Consider the following 23,027-nt stretch of genomic DNA (forward strand, 5'->3'; position numbering starts at 1 on the left):
ACTATTGTATATTTCTCTCTTTTTTTTCTTCACCCTTTATGTAAGACTTGATGATAAACAATCAATATGTTCTTCTTCTCTCAGCATTAATAATAAACCAATAGAAATTAGAGGGAAGTGGGTTTGTGAGTAGCTATACAATTCTATCAGTGATAAAAGTGAATGAAACACACTTACAGAAGTTGTTTTAATGTGTTACTTAAGGTTTCGTATTACTATTGTGTGAGTGCATGTGTTTTCTCCTCAAACAAACTAATATATCTCTCTTGTCGTCCGCGTTTTGTGTTGCAGCAAACATTGAGCATTGTTGGAATTCCTTTTTTTCCTCTTCAAATATTGGCCTATGGGACCAAAGGTTATTTTCCTTTCTATTAATTCCTCAGAAGAAAGCTGAGAGGGGGTGGAGGCTGTTCCTGGACTCCTACAGTTCTTAGACTTCATAAAGCACAGGAATAACAATACTTATTGAATACAGGTATTACAGTTGACACATGATCCAGCTCTCACATTTAGCAATGCGGCGAGACTGGCTGTGATCTTTCATTCACAGAGAGAAAAATCTGAAACCTCATACCCTGGTACTACTGTTTTCCTCCAGAAGCTCGCCGGGAGCTGCAATATGGAGATCTGACTACACAAGAGGATTATCACAGCCTATTGAAGTCCCTCTAGTTCCCTCTTGTGGGAGGATGAGGGACAGCATGGCCACCATTACTATACTGTACTATCCCATGTGAGTCCCTGGGCTATAACAACACTACAGTGCTAAATCTTACAGTGTTACATTTTTGAAATAGCACCCAGGAAGTCAGCCAGGAATCCCTGGGTGCCTGCCAATGTGCTGCTATGCAACCGGTTGAGCTAGTTCCAGGCAATCACACCAAAGTGGAGCCTTTATTGTTCCTCAGCAATACAGGACAAAATAAGCATCAAGACGTTATATTATAGTTTATTACATAAGTGACTACCCCTGTCTCCCAACCCAGTCAACTGGATCGAGTGTTGAGAATGGAACCTGCACAACAGATGGGTCTGAAAACCTATCTGGTTCATTATTAGGTGCTTCTGAACACCTAATAATAGTTACTGTGTTCTGGTAATGTAAAATGCACAAACCAACCCCATTCGTGCCAGCACAAACAATCTTTTACCCTTAGTCACGGAGCAGCTGGAGTTAGAGACTGTTCTTTACTTATCAGAGGTATCAGAATAGGGGGTGGCTGGGGTGTGACTTTTTAAAATATATTTATTTATCTTGACTCTCCCTGTAGCTAGAAATATTTTTCATTTAGCCTCCTCGTAGTGGATGTTTTAATGTACCAAAGTTCCTAGGCCACTAAGTTTGTGAGGTTTACTGAGAATCTAAAAAAAGAAACAAAACGGCATGCCAAGTCTATATATTCTCATCGTATTCCCGTTATTACACATTAACACTGCATAACAGGGTCAAAAACTTATTCTGATCCAAATCGACAAAACTTCACGTTGTCCTTTGCCCATGACGTTGTCCACACTCTCCTCCTGTCATGCGCACTAAACTGCTTTACGGCACCATACCTGGCATAAATAACTTGTGCCTGCATTCTAACACATAAATAAAGTAAATATAAACGTAACTTCAGTATAGTCCACCATACACTATTCAAAATATACAGAAACTGTTGCGTAAACTTAAATGTCATCAGAACCTATATGATATGTCATATCAACACAGAAATTCTTATCAAATGTTAATATGTGCTAAAGTGGCTCTTACACTCCTTGGGTGACTGACAGAGTTATTAGATTTTTAAAACTTACCCTTTAAAGTTTGAAAGGTAAAAGTTGAAGACAAATTCCTGGTGTTGAGAAAAGCCACGGGTTTTCACTCTTATTGTGCAGACTGGTTAGCTTGTGTCCAAATTTATGTCCAAATTTTAAATATGACATGAAGAATGGAGTAATTTTGATGAAATGCCACTATTTTGAGCTTGGTTTTGGTTATTTTTTTTCTGATGGAAGTGTTTGTTGCACATTTTGTGTCCAAGGACAGTTGGAAGTTTAAAAATGCAATAAGAATTTCTGATTTTGCAGTTAGTGGCCATTATAAATGATGTATTTTGGTAATATTTGAAAGAAAACATGATCTCTTAAAAAAACTGCGATAAAATAAATACAAAATATACAACCATTTAAATTTGTATGTCCTTCCCCTAAGCCAAAAATAAAAAACAGAGCTTAATTTTTTTTTTTTGACATGCCTCCCCTTTTTTGCACCACCTCCTGCTCATCAGGTACCAGTTGTTGATGCCTTTATCCCTCCACTATTCCTACATTTCCTGAGGCTTTTTTTTTAAGGTAAATAACATTTTCTCTTCTACTGTTTATGCAGTCAGGTATGCTTGCATGAAAGCTGTTGTTAAAATTCAACTGCATAAGTCGTTACTGTACAAACTCATAAAAAATAACTGGTTTGACACATTTTAGCAGTTATATAATCTAATCTTTTATTTTGAAAACACAGCTTTTATTTTGACGAGCCGAAATCGGATAAGGAGCAGCTAGCTAGCAGAAATTAAAGAAAGTAATTGACGTGACCCTCAAACCTTCAGTGATGTATTTAATAACACATATCGACAGGCTCGGTGAGACAAACGTGGTGGACTGTCTGCACCTGTAGGTGGATGCGTAGGTTCATAACAAGCTACATCTTATTTTACACTGCGCTGCTTGCTGCTGTTTCTCACCACACACAGCGAGTTCTGCTAGCTGAGTTAGCTAGGTTAACTTAGCCTCCGTTAGCTAACTAGCAATGGCGAAACACGGGGTAGTTGGCACTCTGATAAAGACTTTAACCGTATGCAGAGACATATGTCAAAAGAAGAATACATGAACAGGAGATATAGGACACATTATGGCTTCAAGTAGAGATCTGTGGCCTCATTTAGCGGAGTTGGTCCCATGGTGTAATGGTTAGCACTCTGGACTTTGAATCCAGCGATCCGAGTTCAAATCTCGGTGGGACCTCATCCTTTTGAACTCCCATTGTCCAAGCAGTATGAAAGCTTGTGTGACCAATCGTGCTCTTTCAAGGTAATAGGTAAGTGCAGACATTGAGCATAAGGAAATAATTTCATACTGAAGTCGTATATATCACACCGACATGTACTAACCAGTTAACCAAAAAGGGCAAATGCAAATAAACCATAGCGTCTGCAAATTAGTAAAATATCTTAAACTATGTTTTACATGAAGCCTTGAAATAATGAAGCATACACTTGAATTCAATTCCATTTTATTACTCAAATTTCCTGTCAAATATGACATACACCATTCTTCTCAGAGACCTAAAATATATTACTTCTTTTACATAAAAATCCATTATGAAAAACAATAATTGTGCTGAAGTCATCTAACTACCGTATCCGTTTATAGAAAACACATACCAAACAAAAACAAAAAGTATTGATAAAAACAACTTTTTACACAATAATGAAGTCTTTGGCTTAAAGTGAAACATAAGTCACTTATCGTGTTGCCGTGGATATCGGTTAGTCAAATAGGAACATAAGCAGGGCCGAGACTAATATGTGATATGGAGACATTTCTGGTACTGGCTCTTTTTATAATGACAAAACCAACATTGCAGACATTGTAGGGTTTCCCCACGTGAGACATCACTTAGTAAGGCTATTTATTAGTCATAGCTGTAGAAATGTCTTAAAACATTTTTAGGGCTGTCCCCCCTTTTACCTGCTTATGTTAGTAGCCACATAACATTTTAAATTATCCGTTTTAAATTGTAGGCAAGTCAAGCATAATATGCCTCTAAATCTGTGCTTAAAAACCTTTTAACAGTATACTTGCATCAAGAACAAATATAGTCAGTTACAAAATATGTACGTAACCACTGAGTTAAAATGTAGCCTTTGTCCTCAGATAATCAAAATACATAATATCTGATCTGCAATCACGTCCTTTACTGTTTCTCACATTGCATAAGGACCAAAATTGCATTTAGGCCACTTTACACCTTAAAACACAACTCTTGCATTTTACTACTTGTTTGACACTTAACCATTTTTCCTTGAGCTTTAAATGTTGATGTTGAGAAACTTTAATACAAATAACAGTGTGGTACATGGATTGTCATGTGTCATGTGATTGTTGTACATGATGTGAACAGGAATACAACTAAAATAACTTTATTAACAGCAAATAAAACAAAAAACCCAAACTCTCATCTCAATCTCATTTGGCAGACAAAGTTAGGTCAGTCTTTGGCTTATCAAACTATTCCTCTCTAATGGTTTGCTCTGTAAACTGACATATAAGCAATACTTTGCCCTGCAGAGCAGTGATCTGAATAGAAACAGTCATACAGCCGAGCACAGTGGTGCCATCTGTACAAATGCAAGCACAAATGTAGTCACGCACGCTTTGTTAAAATCCATATTAACATCTCTCCCAGATCCCCACTAGTCCAGACTTTTCAGATTCCCCAGTTGTCTCATCTGCGTAGCTGTGGTCCCAGCATGACTTTGTTGATAAAGTTGACAATGGCCACGGCTGGCTGCTCGGGGTCCATCTCTGCAAACAGGTGACACACGTTCTCTGTAGCGCTGCCTGTCCGCCTCGCCACAAAGCCAAACATCCTGCAGCAAAAAGGAGACGTGAGAGGTGAGAAGACGGGAGAGCTGATAACATTTGGCACTGAAAGAAACCAGATTCGGTCTCAATAAGTCAGAGTAATAAATCTGATTGTGATTAACTGCCATGCAAAGTCACTCGCCAAGGAAAAAACCCCACAGAGAAGCAAGCACTTACTTGCTTGACGTGCTATCAGAGTTAGTCCACCTGAAGCACGGGCACACGAATAGAGACAGAGACAAAACGTAGGAAACATGAATAACAAAGACATGGAGACTGTTATATGAAGACTAGGCAGTCACTACGAATCTACATTCACCTCCCAGAGTATTGAAGCAGACAGAAAACTTATATTTACAAAATATAAGTAAATACATTGAGTATTTGTGCAGCAGCAGAAAGCATACATGTTGCTGCTGTTACTGAAGACAATCAGCAGTAACACATATAAGCACATATACCTCCTATTAAATCATACCGTCAGTGTTTGATACGTGTCAGGGACTCACCTCTGGTCTTGGGGGTTGAGACTGCTGAAAGTCACACTGTTGATTGGGTAGTGCCTCCTGAAAAATAGCCTGTGGACACACAAACAGTTTTATGAGTCAGTTGTCTTTGGCATTCACTTTAAAGGCACAGTTTACAGTTTAACGCCAGTCCTTACGTGTAATGCTACTTATCTGTCTAGATTGTTTCCGTTTCACTGTGCAGAAGGAAGTGTATGTCAACTCAAGATGAGAGGCTCGTTCTTGTGACAGCACCAGATGTAAACATTAATGGCGTTTTCCTCAGCCGAGCTGTAATGTTAGCAAGCTCTGTGGTGCTAGGTGAGGAGCAGTAGATGCACGCTTGATTCTTTCTTTGATGTGATAGGGTTTGCGGGTGTAGTTTGGTAGAAAGAAAGTAGTTCCTACATGAAACTACTCACAACAAGGTCTATGGATTAGTGTGAGTAACTGGGTCATGAACTTTGAAAAGAGACATTGCTGTTGAGTTTTTCAAATGTATTAAAGCAGAAAACTTTACGGTCTCTAGCTCCAAAACTCAGCAACTAACACCGAAACAATCTAGATTAATGAATAGCACTACAGGTGAGAGGAAGAATACTGTTTTTGATTTTGGGGTGAACCGTCGCTCTAAGTATCCTAGTTTTCTATCAAACTGGTGTACATGTGTCAGACAGCTTTTTTTTTAAATGAAATTACCAGTCACATCCACTGAATTAAAACTCTCATAATGTTACTAAGAAGAAAGACCGATGTGTCTAAGATGTACCTTCTTTTGCTGTCGGTTAGAGTGATGCCCTGAGCGGACACTTTGAAGTGGACCACTGTCGCCACTGGGCGTGGATTCAGGGCCAAAGTACACTTGGTTGCCTTTGAGATCGCCTCAGGGCCCGTCAATGATTCAGTTTCCACAGAGTTCAGGTAGAGCACGTTGCAAGCTAGTATATGAGAGAGAGATGAGAAAATACAGATTAATGTAAACAGTGTGTACTTATAGCCCATGGTCCTATGGATATATATGAGGTTTGATCAGTCTCTGCTGGTCAAAACAAAGAACTACAACTACTGCGCTGCATGTGATCCACTGTAACAGTTCATGTAACAACAGAATCACCAAACACTAAACAGGCCAGTGCATGTACTACCTGCTCCTTGTTTGAGGAGGTCAGCCGCTGTGCTGGTGTTTGTGGCACTTTGCATCTCCTGAAGCTCCCCAACCAGATCTGAAACATCATAGTCTACAGTTACATAACAGTACTGTCTAATTTATGAGGATCCAGACTGTTGTAATAACCTGCTACTCACTGAAGTGTTAATTGTTCTCTTGTAATAAGTATATCTTATTTAAAAAGGGAGATATTTAATTTTGGAATAAAGGTCACAACATCTAAATACTATGGATTTTACCTTTTTCTGGGATGCGAAGGGCACACGGCAGTGAGATAGGAGTAATTGAATGCTGGTACACCAGCGCAGATAAACTTCCTGAGACAAAGACAGAGAAAGAGAAAATAGGTTACACAGATTGTGATTATGACAGATTAAAAGGCATTAAAAGGAGGATAACGGGACTGTGAAGGACGTAAATAAATACTTCCTTTAGCTTTACAAGTTAAAAATGATCAGTCTCAGTATCTTGTACGTAACTAAATATACGAATCGTATCGTGACAGTTGTGTCCCTCAAATAACTGACCGAAGTAGGACTCGTTCTGACAGCCCTTGATCTTCACTCCCCGTGGCCCAGTCTCGATGAGGAAGTGTCGCACCAGCTGTTCCAGAGGGTCCCCTGGGAGGGAGGAGAGGAGGGGAAGAGGAGGGGGAGTGAGGATGAAAAATAAGGCAGACTGTGTTGCTGCAGAACATATTCTATAAGGATGCAGGGGAAAAAACTAAAAAAAAAAAAAGAATATAATATGGACTCTGTCATGTTGTTCTTGCAGCAAAAATGGAGATACATACACATGGATGCGTAACAATAAGAATGAACCCTTAGTAGATGAATGAAACTACTACTACAATTATCAACCACTAAAGCACATAACACTGGCATCAAATTTCTTTAAGTGTTGAACAGGAGAATGATGTGACTCGACCGGTGCCAAGAAAAACACCTAAAGGCCTTTTTCACATTAGACATTTGACTTGTCATAGTAGAGAAAGCACTGGTGTTACATGGTGACATGGACGAAATGCAGCAGTACCACCAGAGATCGTGGAGGCAGTGTAGTGTAGTTCAAGCAAGATACAACCTTAGTGCCATTCATGGCCGTATCTTGGCTATCATAAACTACGGAAGTATGAGGACAGTGACGTTTACAGTGTTTGAAATGGACATATCTATTTTGGAATGTAAAGGGAATATAAGTGAGCCTTAAGCCATGATTGTGGCCCTTTTTACAACTGGTATTAACATGCGTCTCGAGTGACCACTTGTGATTGGATCTCACTTCCTCACTCTATAGACTGTCTCAGACTTGACAACATAAACATTGTAAATGGGTCCAAGAATATTTCCTGTTGAATTTTTGTTAATGCAGTTGTTGACAGGAAGTAAACAGAGACCAGAGCTGTCGTCCTAGCAACAGAATAGCAATGAAATGGTCTATTATGCAAATAGACATGTACATTATTAACATCTGCAAATACCAAATGGGTTGTTGTTTTTTAACCAGCAGGACGGAGCACTGCACTTCAATGCTGGAAATTAAAAGAAGAAGAAGTGCGCTTCCTGTGAAGGAGAAATTTGCAAAGGCCTTGGTGTGCAGGAAAAACACAAAATACTACAGTACTATTTCTTGGCATTTAGGCAAACCAAATCAGCCAAGATCTTTGACATCCTGGTGTTGTTTCACATTTTAAAACAATGCCATTACCCGCAGATGAGTATGAACTTTTGCCTTTGCAGAGGATGTCAGTGGAGCAGGTGGTCCTTGTGGCCCAGGACACACTAGCGTACATACTGCTTAAAGAATTATGGCCGTATCACTATCAAATAATGGAGTAATTGGATCTCAAGACACATTAAGGACACATTGGGTTCATTTACACCTGTACTTAGAGCTGTCCAAATGGGATATTATCACCCTAGAGGCATGGTAATACTAGGTGTAATCAGGGCCAGTGTGTCAGTGAGCCAGCATGCACAATAGCAGGACCCATCGAAATGGAATTCAGCCATTGTTCATTTTATTATGTGCTTTTCCCACTGTGTCATGTCAAAAAAGGGCCACTGGAAGCCAGTTCATTGATATCAACAAAAAAATTAATAATGGATACCTTTGCTGCCAGAGATGTTGGCATTAGGAGGAGGGGTGGCCACCTTGAGGGCCAGGCCGTAGGCCCCCTGGAAGGAGTTACTGTCTCTGATGAGGAACGTTCCTGGTTCCTTGTCCTTCAGAACAGCTATGGCTGTGGTAGAGAAGACACATGAGAGTATTAATGTTGTAGTGTAAAATAAGAGATGCACCAATGACAATATATCATCATCCTCCACCGTAACCCTCACCTTGGTCTCTGGAGATGCCTGGTTTGTACCAGTACTTGGAGCTGTCCTGGACAAACTTAGCATTGACCCTGATGTCTGCCTCGTCCCTACAGCTGTGTTGTGAAGAACCCCGTCTCTGCTCTCCGACAGAGGGGGAGAAAGTAACATGGTGTGTCGGGGAAGGAGCTGAGGAGACCCGGAGTAGAGAGTTGTGTCCGTTCAGGGATCCTGGTGTGGATGAAAGACGTTTCTTCTCGGGTAGTGGTGGCTGGATGGCTGGGATGGTGACTGCAGTGTACCCAGTGTATGGTACGTGAGGGACATTTAGTAATGGGTAGTAATAGGATGCTAAGGGGAAGGTTGGTGTATGATATCCATCAGGCACGGGTGATGGTGGTTTTGTGTCAGCCGAGTTATCTCTGTCTGGAGTCAGTCTCTGTCCAGCTGTGTCTACTGCTGATGTAGAACGCGTGGGAGAAGACTGGAGGTCTGGGGAGCCAATGGGAGAATTTGGGGAAGTGGTGGAAGGGCTAGAGCTGAGACTGGCAGAGGGGTTCATGGACAAAGCTCTGTTGCTATCAGATGGGGTATCACAAGGAAGGGCAGAGCCATTCAGTTGCACTTGGACTGGGGTGATGATGACAGTGGCATAGTTTGAAGTCTTAGACCCCTGTGGACTTGCTGGGATCTTGGCTGCTCCAAGCCTTCCATCAGAGCTCAAACTCTGCTCACCTGATGGTTGTGTGGAACTTATGGATATGCTGGAACTTTGGGTTTGCATTTCTCTTGGTATTGGTGCAACAGCTTTGCTGCTATTTGTGCTGCACTCCTGATGTGTAGAGGTTTCTTGGCTTTGAGAAGGGCTGTCAGCAGTTACACTAAGGAAATGGCAAAGTATGGAAAAAAAGAGTTATCTACAAATCTGGGTTAATGTATTTTTATTTTCAGCATTCATAAATGTCACAAAGGAAAAGTTTCAACCACCTGTCCTCTGTGTGTGTGGGGCTGCTGCTTCCAATGATTGTGTAGTCATGGTCAGAGTCCAATCCAGGGGTGCCTGACTGGCCATTAGAGTCCGATTTACCCTCTGAACCCTGGGATATGTCATCCTCTGCATCAGCCTTGGTCTGTTCCACTTAAAGACGTAAGATTAGACAAGGTTATCTGATGGTACAACAAAGAAATGAGGAAAATAAAAAGTAAGAAACATGTTATTTCAATGAAAAAAAAACATTCACCTTTGTGATGCTCAATGTGCTGCTGGTCTCTCGATCCAGAGGGAGTCTCAGGCAGCCTGCCTCTCCCTGGAGAGGGGCAATTGGCAGGCAGAGGCGAGGCTGATCCAGAGTGATACCCGGAGGCATAACCCCTGCTCTCATGGCTCTCTGCTGGAGATGACTGATAAGGAGAGCAGGGACAGGAGTAACGTGGCTGTGGAGGAGTGTGGTACCCACTGCTGGCTCCATCCCGCACATCCATCAGAGAGTGGGGGCTGGGGTAACCCTGATGAGGTCCCATGGCATATCTAGGCTCCGGGTTTGGACTCTGATCCAAACTGGAGTGGCAGACACGAAATGCTGGCATGGCTGATTTGCACTGCCAGAACTCTGCCTCTCTCGCCACCTCCCATGGATTTTCACTTTCCCACAGTGGAGGCGCCTCTCTTGTCCGCTGGATCCCTGCTCCTGGGGACCAGTGTGGGCTTTCTGATTGGTCGGGGTGCAATGGGTGGAATGCTCTAACCGAGGCTGATTGGTGCTCTCGCCTGCTGGCACAGTCCCGACAGGGGCAACCAGGGGATGGTGTTGGAGAGCCAAAGAACATTTCCCTGTAAGGACTTGAGGGCAGTGACTGATGGGAGAGATGAGAGGCTGGATTGTGGCTGGAATAATGGAGGAGGTGACACTCCTCCCCAGTGCAGAGTCTGTTTAAGGCTGGGAGGGTGTGGCTGTGCGGGTGGGTGTGTTCAGGGCTGGAGTAAGGGTAGCAAGGCCTGAGGAGACAGGGCGGGGGTGGGGGTGGACGTTCCCATGGCAGTTCTGGTAAAGGATGGGCACTATGTCGATGGCAGAGTTCCATATGAGCTGAATGAGGAGGTGGGGATATGGATTTGGATGGCAAGGCCGGCAGAGTTTGGCTTTTTGGATTCTTTTTAACGCTGTTGCATCGGCCGAGGCAGTGAACATCAGAAAGACAAGGCTCCCGTTCCCGTTCCCATCCACCGTCGCCACACTTTGCTCGACCGCAACACGAATGCTCTCGCCTCAAACCCTGAGGACTTGACGGGTCTCCATCATCTAAAATTGCTGTCTCTCTATCCTTTTCTTTCCCTCGTCTTTTATCCTTTGCTCCATCTTCCCCGTCTCCTCTCTTTGAAGGAGAGTCAGTGTTTTCTCTTTCTGGGCGGTTTATAGATGGAGAGGTGTCTTCCGGTTGATCAGCGAGGACCGAGGAGCGGCTTGAATCAGAGGTATAGGTGAGAGGCTGGGGCTGGCTGGGAGTTTGAGGCTTGACTGTTGGACTGCTAGTGAGGCAGCCGTTGGGTGACGCCCCCGAAGCAGTCGAGCCCGGCCCTCGACGCTTCCTCACCTGGGCGTACAAACTGCCGTCCAGAGGGCCCCTCGTATGAGAGATATCTGGTAGAAACAAGAAGAGGGTATGATGTTATGATGACTCTCTCTGGTGTAAATTTACTCTTTACAGCTGTGTGATTGCGAGTGCTTCTTACTTTCAATGCTGTCTTGATGGTGCAGGTTAAAGTTCTCATAAGAATCCCATCTGACCACAGGGTCTGAGGTGTTGTAGTCTACTTTGATGGAGGCATCATTCTTGCGGTATTCTCGACCTTGGAAAGCCGACATTTTGATATGAAGCAAATGAAGACGTAAAAAGAAAGAAACGCAGTGACAGACAGACAGTTGATAATATTCACCTTTCATTTTTTCTGGCCCACTGGAGAAGATAAACTCGACTGTAGCATCTGGGGGGAACCTGTCATCTACAGAAAGACAATCATAAAGGCAGTGACTAAAAATATCCAGGCCGTAACTACACAGACTGATAAAAACATTCACAAGAAAGTGCAATCTGTGAAGTGGAAACACCAAAGATACTTTTCACTCTTCATAATGGAAACAGAGCATAACACTTCAAAGTATTGTATCTGAAATGAGTTTTCTTTTTACTTTCATGCATGAGTGTGGATAATATTATTTATACATTGTATGCATGCGTCAGCATGTAGCACTTAGAGCAACTGTCATGAGACTGCTGCTTACCGAGCCATGTACAAGCTTTTCTGTTTCATCTAAACTGACACTGTCATTTGATATTTGTCTCAAAATACACACATACCACAATGGACTGAGCAATAAGTAGGTCTTGAATTATACAGCCGTGTAAACCATTTCAAGACAGCAACAGAAATATACTGAGAGTGGTTTTAAATTGTATACTCAGATGCTGCAATATACTCAAATGTTAGTGCATTAAAGCACTGTTCATTCATTCATTTTCCGTAACCGCTTATGCTGCTGGGGGTTGCGGGGGGGCTGGAGCCTATCCCAGCTGACATCAGACAGCTCACCAGACTATCGTAGGGCTATCACATAGAGACAATCAACCATTCACACTCATGGGCAATTTAGAGTCACTAATCTGATGTGCATGTCTTTGGATTGTGGGAAGAAGTCAGAGTACTCAGAGAAAACCCATGCTGACACAGGGAGAACATGCAATTTTCCTCAAAGAAGGACTCCCCCACCCTGGGTTTGAACCAGGAACCCTCTTGCTGGGGGGCAATAGTGCTAACCACTGCACCACCATGCACTAGTGTAGGCCAAACCAGTGGTTCTCAACCTTTTTCATGTCAAGGACCCCTAAATTGATAAATATTAGGTTATAGACCCCTATCTGCTTCAGGGACCTCCATCTGAAAAAAATTCGGATGTTAGATATGACGAAGACCAGAACTCTTTAGTTGTCATTTACAGTGGAGGAGATAAGTGTTGAGGAAGTGAAACCTAAGGTGAGATCAGAATGGTCACTCTTATGACTCACAGTGAAAATAAACTTATCCCCATTTTTCTGGGGACCCCTGCAACTTCCTCAAGGATCCCTGGTTGAGAACCACTGGTTTAAACAACCTTCCAGTAGTGATGTATTGCTAATCTTTTCCTTATGCATATATGTAGCATAATCTCCCTCCTTCACAATACTCTCTTCTGTAATTTCTTCATGACCTAAACTGAAAATTCTACCTTTTATTTAATGCATTTCCTACAAAACTGTTTTTCATACCTGTGCAGGCCAGATCCAGTTCAGTCTTGCCAAACCACAGCTGGGCTCCGTGGACGGTACAGGTATGGAACTGGACTCTGAACACCACCTCCCTCTCTGCTGTTCTACTTCGCCGGTGGAAGCACTTCACCTGCAGAGGAGGATGACAGAGGTGTTCAAATACTAAAGCTCATTTCACACGGACTGTTTCAAAATGTTAACATATTAGCACAAAATGGTAAATCAAGTTTTAATGCGATCTCTTTTAGTAGTCTTTTTAGTTGGATCATGCATGTTTGGTGCGTGTTGCTGCCGTGGCAACTGATTACCCTCCAGGACAAATAAACTACTTGCATGTCTATCTAGGTCTTTAATGGCTCTGAATATCACTCAAAGAGGCATGCAAGACAGCGTAAGAAAATAATCAGGTATGCATGTTCATAGTCTACAGAGAATTTGTAGCGTAAGTGGTTTAATCTAAGTCAGAGGAGAATTTTATTCATGTGTTTTTAAAAGCAGCTTAGTAAACAATTGAGGTTTTGCAGTAATTGCAGTGATGCGCTGTAGTTGTGGATATGGATAGGATTAAAATTAAAGCAAGGTTTCCAATTAGTAACATATGATTCAACTGTTTCTCACCATGATGTCCCCCTTTAATAAGAGTGCTGGCTCCATAGTCACACACAGCTTCCTCGCCCTGGAGCTCTGGGGATCACTGGGCACACACACACACACAGACACACACACACACACACACACACACAGAATTTAAAATATGGCCACACCAGTTTAAAACCCACATAAAACCAGTCAAAACATGTCTCAGTTGGGTAAAATAGTGGTAAACAATGTTCACTTTAAAATAAGCACAGAGCAGCCTACACCTAAACAAAGACTGTGGCCTGTATAGACAACATCTGTCAGTGGGACAGGGGAAGGAAAAGCGTCTGCCCGCAGGAGGTGAGCTGAATACGCAGTCACTGGACTACTGGCCATGTACTTACTAGACGCCTGAGGTGTAGACAAGCTGTAGAGACTGGTAGATTTTCAGGAATGGATAGAAACCTGAAGAGACAGGGGAGGGGGAGAGTTTGCAGACAAAGGCTTTATTGTTTTTTTTCCCTTCAGCATTGTAAAACTCTTTTTGTTCACTATCCAGAGCTAAGACTTCCCATCACTGCCCTGCAAGCTATTATACAACATTAGTTTGTGTAAAACTGACCTCCTCCTGCCTGGAAGTTTGGTAGTGATGGAATGAGGATCTGGTGGAGGAACAGAGGACTGCTGTTCATTTTGATGGTGCCTGACAGCAACCCACCGAAGTAGTAGATGTACCTGAAGAAGAGAGGTGAGGAAATACAGTGATGATGACAGCATGGAGCGATGACAGTGGCAACACAAGCAGTGTTAGGTAGCAGAAGAAGAAGATGTATGGGTGTGCCCCACCTGTTCTGAGAGGGCTGTAGGGAAGAGGAGACTTTGTCTTCACAGAACTTTCTCATTGCGAGAGTGGTGAGAGCCTGATCCGCTCTGTGGACACAACCAGAGGTGTGTTAATAAATGCTTTAGCACAGATCTGTGCAAGCAGAAATTAGGAAGTATTATTAAGTGTTTTGAGGTGTGCGCCTTGAGTAAAGCATTACTGTTATTGGTGACTTTGGCTACAAATTTAATCTATAGGCTCTTTGGACCATCACATTTTCTCTATTTAGAGCTTGCCAATAATACCAGAATGTGAAAGCAAAGCTGAAATGATAGTTGACTATCAAATTATTTGTCAAAAATTTGATTAAATGTTAAAGTTCAACTACATTGGTTTCAGCCTCTCAAATTGAACTTTTGCAAGTTTGCTTAGACTAAACAGAATATCTTTAGGTACTGCAATTTAAATATGTCAACTGGGGTCTGTGAAATTGGGGCATTTTGTAACTACTTTTGAACATTATATAGACCCAGTGCTTATTGATGCTGATTATCCAATAATAAAAAGTATCATTAATTCCAGCCCTACAGTGATCACATTGGCCAAGCTATCACTGACAGTAATCAAAGATGGCCTTTGCGTTGATGAAAACAAATTATGGAAGCTGAGAGCAGCTGTGCTTGCAATTATTTTTTTAATGCTGTTATCTGGAAATCACAAGTTAATTATTTTGTTTAATAGAGATAACAGAGCTTGTTTTCTTGTGATATTGTGCTTATTTTTGTCGACTCTTGAGAACGCAAAAGGTTACTCAATGATTACTGGTTACGATTATTTCGATTACTCAAGATAACAACATAATTTATGAGAAATGACTGACTGTTGTTTTCTCCAGACCCCGGGATTCAAGACTCAAGATGCTTTATTGTCAATTCTACAGTCATATAACATATACAGAGAATCTAAACAACGTTTCACTCTGAATTGATCCACGGTGCAGACAGTCCAAAAGGATAAGTATAAATAAGGAAGTCAAAGAGAATACAAGAGGTAATACAGATATCAAAAATAAATGATTATAGAGCTTAAAGTTGAAAATGAGTGTCTGTTTAATTTGGTCACACTTGATTTCAGCCTCCAAGATCACTGTCACAGAGGATTCATAACTGACGGACTGATCTGAATGTTATCTCTAACTGAAAGACACAATGCAATTTCTTTCCCTTAATTAGACCTTGTTTGAAAAACAGTATGATGCTAGATAAATAATGAGTACTCCTTGATCATACATTTTTTAGCTTAAATCAGTTGCTACAGTTGTCAAGAAGCCATCTACATATGCTGGCATAGCACTCTGATCTCTGATAAACATTTTAAGTAATGAAAGGAAATAGCATTTTGTTTCCTTGTGATAACGGATTAATTCATTTGTTATCATGAGATAAAGCTTATTTTATCGAGAGAATGAATGAGATGATGAAAACAAAATTATCTTGAGATAACAGCATTTAAAAAAATATTGCAAGCACGGCCATTCTCAGCTTCTGTGCACAGTTGTTGTAAGGTTGATAGGGATCCAGTTTTTCTTGACTGAAATGTAGCTTTGATGGCAGGGTTACATTTAAATGGATAACGTATCTGAACACATGCTGGTATAAGGAGTGCAGATTACCCAGCTGATATCTTGCTGTAGTGCATGTAGGCTGCCACAATGACCCCCGTCTTCCCTTTGTTTCCCTGTCAGAACACACATCAAAGTGACAATGAAAAAACTCTCCCCACGGGTTCAGATTTTCTCACAGCAAAGCAAGCACACGTGGATTCAGGCTGCACTGACCTTGCAGTGGAGGACCACCACATTCTGGGGGTCAGAGGTCAGCCAGGTCTCCATGGCTTTACATACAGCACAAATCCTGTCCAGAGGTGGGGCGTGAACATCAGGCCAGCCGTAGTCCTGCACCTGAACCGCAGAGGAGGAAAGACGTTTCAAAATCTGGTTTTCGAATAAGTCACACCTGTCCATTAACCTTGAGGTGATCTGTCATCTTTAAGCATGTGAATACTTCATACCTTTGGGTTAAGTCTGGTGATATCGTGTCTCTTCTCTGATAAATTAAGTAGCTGGAAAAGGCAGACACATAAGATGATATCACAAATCTGTTATACATACTGTTTTCACAAACTCTGCAAAAAATACAGATTTAAAGGACACAGTGTAATGAAGGATGTGGTAGTTTATAGACCTTATCAAGGCCTTAAAGCAGCGACCTTTCAGGATAGTTACACAAATATGCAAATAAAACCCATTTCATTTGTTTAATAAAACTTTTAATAGCAGCTATGACCTCATTATTTGATCCTTTTAAGAGACCTTTTACAACAGTAAGTTTATATTGTTTGCAGTTTTATGACTAACCAAGAACTTGTCTTGGTGCTTGGATTTCAGCATGGAGGCCACTTCTTGTAGGTTTCTGCGATACCGCTGCTCCTCCAGGTCCGGCAGGAAGAAGACAGAGATGATCCTCTCTGTGATGTAGGTCAGGTCAAAGTCGTAGTGGCGCTCCATCACGTGCTCCATCACTTGTTCCACACTTTTACTCCTGGACATTGTGAGAGTCCATTGTTCAATTGTTTGTTCATTAAGACGAATCACAGTTTAAGCTCCTTAATGTTTATTTTACTGTGCATCTTATAACTGTGACTATTAAATAATATAATATGACTTTCTTTTGTTTGATGTGTAATTCAGGCTTCTTGGTACCTTGGTATGGAGCCTCTCTTCTTCTGTTGTGTAGATTTAATGGAGCCGTGCTGAGAAACAGTCACAAAAGAGTGAGTGTGCTGCAGTAATTAATTGCATTACATCCACACAGTCTATGATTACATCATACTAAACTACATGCACACACTTACCAGGTCTGGTGCTGAGGAACAGGTGGGAGTCACCTGAAAGGAAATGAGCACATAATTGGTTTTTGCAGCAGTCACATAACCATATGCGCGCACACACACTCAAACACACTGGGAATGTACTAACACATGCCAAGTCATGTGTTTGGTTTAACGCTCTTGGTCGTGCTCCAGCAGCACAGATGAAGGGATGGAGGGATGAGGAAGAACTGATAGAGAGGACGGTAAGATTCATTCTCACTTTCTTTATGTCATCCACTGCAGCTGGTTTGAAGGAGAGGCTGTCAGCACAGATCTGGCTGTTCCACATGACGGGTTAGTGACGCATGATGTCAGACACGCACACACAGACTGGTGCACACCAACAGAGAAGGTCAAACAAGCGCCTGCACACATATTTGCAGAAATGTAAGAAACTTGAAGATGTTGTACTGTCTTTTTTTTTTTTTTTTTTTTTTTTTTTTGGAATGCGTCTTTCGCACTGACTGGTGTTTATTGTGCTGTCCAGGCAGCGCTCACTATAACAAGAGATGCTCAATAAAAGTGATTGATTGTGTTTTCTGCCTCGTAAAGAAGAAGAAGGAGAGGAGTGAGAGGGATAAAGTTTACTGGAGGAAGTCTCTACATGTGGTGAGCAGTCCTTGTACCCTGCCGGTGAGCCAACAGTAAATTGTCGAAACCACAAACACACACGCACACACACACATACACAGTAAGAAAAAGAGAGGGAAGCTGAGGTCATTCAAACTGGCTACAGCCACTACTGGACTGTTTATTATGAAGACGACAGTTGACCCTGAAGTGACAAGCTCGAAGAAACTGGAATGTCGGTGCATGTTTTAGGTTTCTGACTCATTGGATGGTCTCATGAGATGAAACACTTCACGATGCAAATCAAATTTGATTTAAAACAAGAAATGCATTGATAACACAGCCTAGCAAACGGAAAATGAAAGAAAGGAGTCCGACGTTGAGTACTGCAGCACAACTACAGGCTCCAACTGTAAACCTAGACAGGTGACACCCTGTCAACTTTTGACCTTTGACCCTTTTCATGAGATTGTTTGACAGCAGAGCTGCCCTCTGAGGCTGAGTGCTGACAGGTGCCAGACAACAGGTTAACAAGTCAAATGCCTGCAATCACAATGATCTACAACTGAGGAAAACAACAGCGACTGAGCAGAAATACACTCGCTACAAGCTGAGGTATGATCAGAGTTGTAAGACATTTTCACTCCCATGTTTTAGGTTGATGTCATAACTTCCAGGTAGATGTTGGCTCTCAGGGCTAATTTGTAAAACATCCTTGCTCTAACTTTGACAAAAATAAAGGCACCTAATGCTCACTACGGCTGATTGTCAAACAAGCTTTGATCTGAGCTCCAGATAAATTTAATTGTGAGGGTGTTTGATTTCAGTCGCTGACAGTCGAGGTTGATTTGTTTTTGTCTTTGCTCAGTAGGTGCTGAAGAGCCGCGTGTCTCGTAGGTATGTCATGTCCTTGTGTCGGCGTCACAGACATGACATTGTTTAAATGACATCAAAACTCTGTGGTAAATTTTACCACAGTGAGGGGCTGCTGCTGATCTTGCATCATGGTGCTCATGCAGCTTGTCAGAGAGAGACATTAATAGATGCACGATACTGATGTGAGCTGTAGTAAACGTTGGCAGCTGATTTGATTTGGCTGGTCAAGGCAGTCGGGGGGAGTCTGGGCCCACCCAGGAATACTGTGCTGTCGACCAGTGTCTGCCTGGAAGGCTCAGAATGAATACTAATAACTTATTTGATTGGTGGCTAATTGGTTAATTCTTGCACAACAACCATTATGGTCATTATGTGCTGATAGTGAGATTAGTGTCAACAAGTATCTTCATTTCACTTTGTGTTAGTGCAACACATTTCTATGACATCAGCAATGGCAACCTGGAACATTTGGATAAGCAGTTGAAAATGGGTGGATGGATGTACTCAGGCTATGTGTCTGATTTGCTTCAATAGTCCATTATTACAGAAAACCTAAGCCTTGTCACAGGGGCAGCAGGCTGAACAAAGTATTCCAGACATCCCTTTCCCCAGCAACGCTTTCCAGCTCCTCCTGGGAGACCCTGGGGCGCTCCTAGGCCAGACGAGATATGTAATCCCTTCAGCGTCTTCTGAGTCTACCCTTGGGCCTCCTACCAGTTAGACATGCCTGGAACACCTCTAACAAGAGGCGCCCAGGAGGCATCCTGATCAGATGCCCGAACCACCTCAACTGATCCCTTTCGACGCAAAGGAGCAGCAGCTCTACTCCGAGCTCCCTTGGGATGTCTGAGCTCTTTACATTATCTCTAAGGCAGTAACTTCTGAGGGAACTCATTTTGGCCGCTTGTATCTGTGATCTCATTCTTTCGGTCATTAAAGCTCATCATGACCATAGGTGAGGGTTGGGATGTAGATGAACCAGTAAATCTAAAGCTTTGCCTTGCTTTGCTGAAATTTAAATACTACTACTGACTTCACAGCATTGAATTATTTGACTCTGAAAACCATTCATCTGCATGTATTTGCTCTGGGGGCTCTGGTAAATCATCTAGTTGAGCTGCCTGTGGATATTCTCATTTATCCAGGTCATAGTCATCTCAAGGCAATTGAATCGAACGCAACTGGACTTAGTTTTGTCTTAGAAGACGTTTTCCACACCAGTTTCTCAGACTAGTTTCAGCCTAGTCAGACAAGCATGAACTGATGAAGCCTATTGGATAAGAGGTGAAACGTCTTCTAAGACAAAATTAAGTCCAGTTGCGTTCAATTCAGTTTCCTTGAGATATCCAGTTGAGCTGTTTATGTGCAACTGATTGGACATAAACATTCAGTCTTGATTGCCTGTCATGTCCTGGGTAGCCCAGATGTTGCTTTTGAAAGTTTTTGGCTGTTAAAATTCAAATTCTTATGTCTCCTACTTGCTTTCATAATCGTCCAAAATGACACGAGTACAAAAAGATGCTTTTAATATTACATGGAGTAAACCCAAGCAACAGCTTTCCTATTTCACACCACACACACAGGAAATGGCAAATGACATTTCAAAGGGGAGAATGGAGAAAGTTTGGGACAATGTGAAGAGGGAAAAAAAGAGCGGAAACATAAACAGACATGTGATCCATGGCGGAATGAGTAAAAGGAGGCGTGAAGGGGAAAACGGCATGCTGTAATTGGTTACTGCGTGGAAGAGAACATTCAAGAAAATGTGCAACTGCTGAACCGACAAGATGATGTCATGACGTGATTATTGTCATGCAGGTCTGATACAGACTGACAGCTGATATTCTAACACTCTGTAATTTGTAATTTATGTTTTTTAAATGATCTCTTTGGTCTTTAGTCATTTCTTCTCACATTCCACCACAGCAGAAGAATAATCTGTACTCTCCAGTGTGTTAATGTACAACGACAGATCACAGACATGTTCAAAAACCTTCTGTAGGAAATAAAAGAGCTTCAGCCATAGGGTAGAGCTCCTCTCTTAATAGGCTTAATAATGGTAGTTAAGTGGATAAAGTGGTCGGCTCCAGGAAGGAACAGTAGGAGACAGATACAACATGCACATGTGTACCCATGTGTAAACACAAACACACACACATGTATGCAGAAGAAGACCAGGGTCGTACCAATATGCAGCAAAGAAGCAGAGGAGGAAGACACCAGAGTCAACAGGAAGCAATTTGCAACAGGATGTCAGCGGTGGTCAACCTAGGTTCATGCATGCACACGCACATACAAACACCGACACACACACACATGCAGAGTGTGTACACGTGTCTTTGGTGGCTCTGCCAGCCTCAGGGTCTTCATTAATGCATGTGGACTGTTCACTGGAGCCACTGGGAGTGGAGCCATCTGGTTCAGTTTGTCCTGTTCATCAGCTAGCATTTACTGAGGTGCCAATGACAGCAGTCAGGGACTGACTGACTGTTTAGTGGACTGGACGCCTGGTCTGTGAAGTGGTTAAATATGCTTTGTTCATCAAGTAACACTTTTCATTAATGTATTAAAGTAAAATGCCAAACATTCCCGAGTTTCAGCTCCTGAAATATGACTGTACTGCTTCCTTCCAGCACTGCTAAAAACTCATTCATCAGCACATTATACTGTAGCATTTAAAGACACTATTTGGACAGAGCCAGGCTGCCAATTTCACCCTGTTTTCAGATTTCATGTTAAGCTAAGCTAAGCTAAGCTAACCAGCTGCTCACTCCAGCTTCATACTGAACCAAGAAATATGAGAGTGATACTGATTTTCTCAACTCTGGAAACAAAAGAAAATACATGTATTTCCCAGAATGTCTACCTTTTGTTTAAGGGACAGTAGAGCTATTTATCAATCTAGATTGTTTTGGTGTGAGTTGCTGAGTGTTGGCGATATTGTTCGTAGAGATGTCTGCCTTCTCTTAAATATAATGGAAGTAGATGGTGCTCAGCTTGTGGCGCTCAGAGCACCGAACAAAACAAAACAAAACAAAAAATAAATTTGAAAAACTGAACAGCAATGTCTCTTTCCAGAAAACATGACCCAGTTACACAAGATAATCTACTGACCTTGTTGTGAGCAGTTTCATGAAGGAAGTATTGTCTTTCTACCGAACTACACCCACCATCCGTATCACAATGCAAATGGAAGCGTCATGATTTCATGAGTTTTTCACACACACACACACACACACACACACACACACACACACACACACACACATATATATATACATCTCATTTCATTATATTCGAGAGCATCAAATTCTCACTCCCACATTGTCACATATTGATGTTTGGTCATGGACTTTCCACGTCCACATATGATGTGCAAGGTACCCTGGGTACATTGGCTGTTGACAGTCTGGGATGCCGTGTCAAGTTCTGCCTGTTACATACGTTGGAACAACACCCCAAATTGATGTTTTTTTTCCTTCAACAACAAACACACATGGCTGGGTTTAGGCAACAAAAGTACGTGGTTAGGTTCAGGGAAAAAAAAGAACAGGGTCTGGCCTTAGAATCTTACAGGATGCGAACACCGCTCTCTTGGGTGAAAGTCGCTGTTTGTTGGACCCGTCTACCACCCCTCCCACCTGCCCCACTCGGACAACCTAACTCTCGTCCTTGTCCCGCTGCATTTCCCCCTCATGCTGCCGGGTGCCGTTTATCTATCTATGGCATCTCTATGGTCAGTATTTCCACCACTTGGCAACTATTTTCCTTCTACTGAACTATATCCACCAACTGCATCATTGGGCAGAAGGAAGAGTGCATCTACTCATTGATGGGAGGCTTGTGACAGCACAAGATGTAAACATTAATGGCGTCCTCCCTGATTGAGCTGTAACATTAGCTAGCTTAGTGATGCTAGGTGAGATAGCAGTAGGTGCACGCTTCCTTCTGTGCGGTGATACAGTTGCCGGATGTAGTTTGGTAACAAGAAAATAGTTCCTATATGAAACTGGTCACAACAAGGTCTGTGGATTATTTGGGGTAACCTTGTCATGATTTCTGGAAAGAGACATTGCTGTTGAGTTTTTCAAATGTGTTTTTTTGAGCGTCACAAATAAAGCGCCTTGTAGTGGGCGATAATTCCAACACTAGGTAACTCACACCAAAACAATCTGGGCTGTTAAACAGTACTACAGGTAGTAGAAGGTATTTTTGATTTTGGTGTGAACTGTGCCTTTAAGACATAATCTTGGGCTCTGGGAAATTGTGATAGGGATTTTTCACTGCTTCTGACATTTACAGCCTATTTGATCAGCAACATATTGATT

At 42.1% G+C, this 23,027-nt stretch overlaps 1 protein-coding gene and 1 non-coding gene across 3 annotated transcripts in view; one reads left to right on the top strand and one right to left on the bottom strand.

Moving 5' to 3' along the window:
- The first annotated feature begins 2,934 nt into the window (after window positions 1–2,934).
- Window positions 2,935–3,006, top strand: trnaq-uug (transfer RNA glutamine (anticodon UUG)). The gene has a single exon. It is a non-coding gene; the product is annotated as a tRNA-Gln (tRNA).
- A 251-nt stretch (window positions 3,007–3,257) lies between these two features.
- The window catches only part of LOC125888970 (tensin-2-like), a 38,593-nt gene continuing 18,823 nt past the window's right edge, over window positions 3,258–23,027 (bottom strand). Inside the window, exons 4-26 of one of the 2 annotated variants that reach the window (XM_049576631.1) lie at window positions 17,236–17,268; window positions 17,084–17,133; window positions 16,739–16,922; window positions 16,393–16,443; window positions 16,160–16,282; window positions 15,995–16,059; window positions 14,346–14,429; window positions 14,122–14,234; window positions 13,904–13,964; window positions 13,539–13,614; window positions 12,921–13,050; window positions 11,554–11,619; window positions 11,350–11,466; window positions 9,860–11,257; window positions 9,606–9,756; window positions 8,643–9,499; window positions 8,414–8,545; window positions 6,831–6,923; window positions 6,543–6,620; window positions 6,281–6,358; window positions 5,905–6,073; window positions 5,139–5,207; window positions 3,258–4,634 (exon numbers count right to left, since the gene is read on the bottom strand). In XM_049576631.1, coding sequence (XP_049432588.1) covers window positions 4,490–4,634; window positions 5,139–5,207; window positions 5,905–6,073; window positions 6,281–6,358; window positions 6,543–6,620; window positions 6,831–6,923; window positions 8,414–8,545; window positions 8,643–9,499; window positions 9,606–9,756; window positions 9,860–11,257; window positions 11,350–11,466; window positions 11,554–11,619; window positions 12,921–13,050; window positions 13,539–13,614; window positions 13,904–13,964; window positions 14,122–14,234; window positions 14,346–14,429; window positions 15,995–16,059; window positions 16,160–16,282; window positions 16,393–16,443; window positions 16,739–16,922; window positions 17,084–17,133; window positions 17,236–17,268 — 4,323 coding nt within the window. In that variant the 3' untranslated portion in view covers window positions 3,258–4,489. Of the gene's footprint in view, window positions 4,635–4,787; window positions 4,837–5,138; window positions 5,208–5,904; window positions 6,074–6,280; window positions 6,359–6,542; window positions 6,621–6,830; window positions 6,924–8,413; window positions 8,546–8,642; window positions 9,500–9,605; window positions 9,757–9,859; window positions 11,258–11,349; window positions 11,467–11,553; window positions 11,620–12,920; window positions 13,051–13,538; window positions 13,615–13,903; window positions 13,965–14,121; window positions 14,235–14,345; window positions 14,430–15,994; window positions 16,060–16,159; window positions 16,283–16,392; window positions 16,444–16,738; window positions 16,923–17,083; window positions 17,134–17,235; window positions 17,269–23,027 lie in introns of those variants that run through there. The other variant, XM_049576640.1, reaches the window with a different exon arrangement.

The sequence above is a fragment of the Epinephelus fuscoguttatus genome, linkage group LG1 (assembly GCF_011397635.1).
Source record: "Epinephelus fuscoguttatus linkage group LG1, E.fuscoguttatus.final_Chr_v1".
NCBI lineage: Eukaryota > Metazoa > Chordata > Actinopteri > Perciformes > Serranidae > Epinephelus > Epinephelus fuscoguttatus.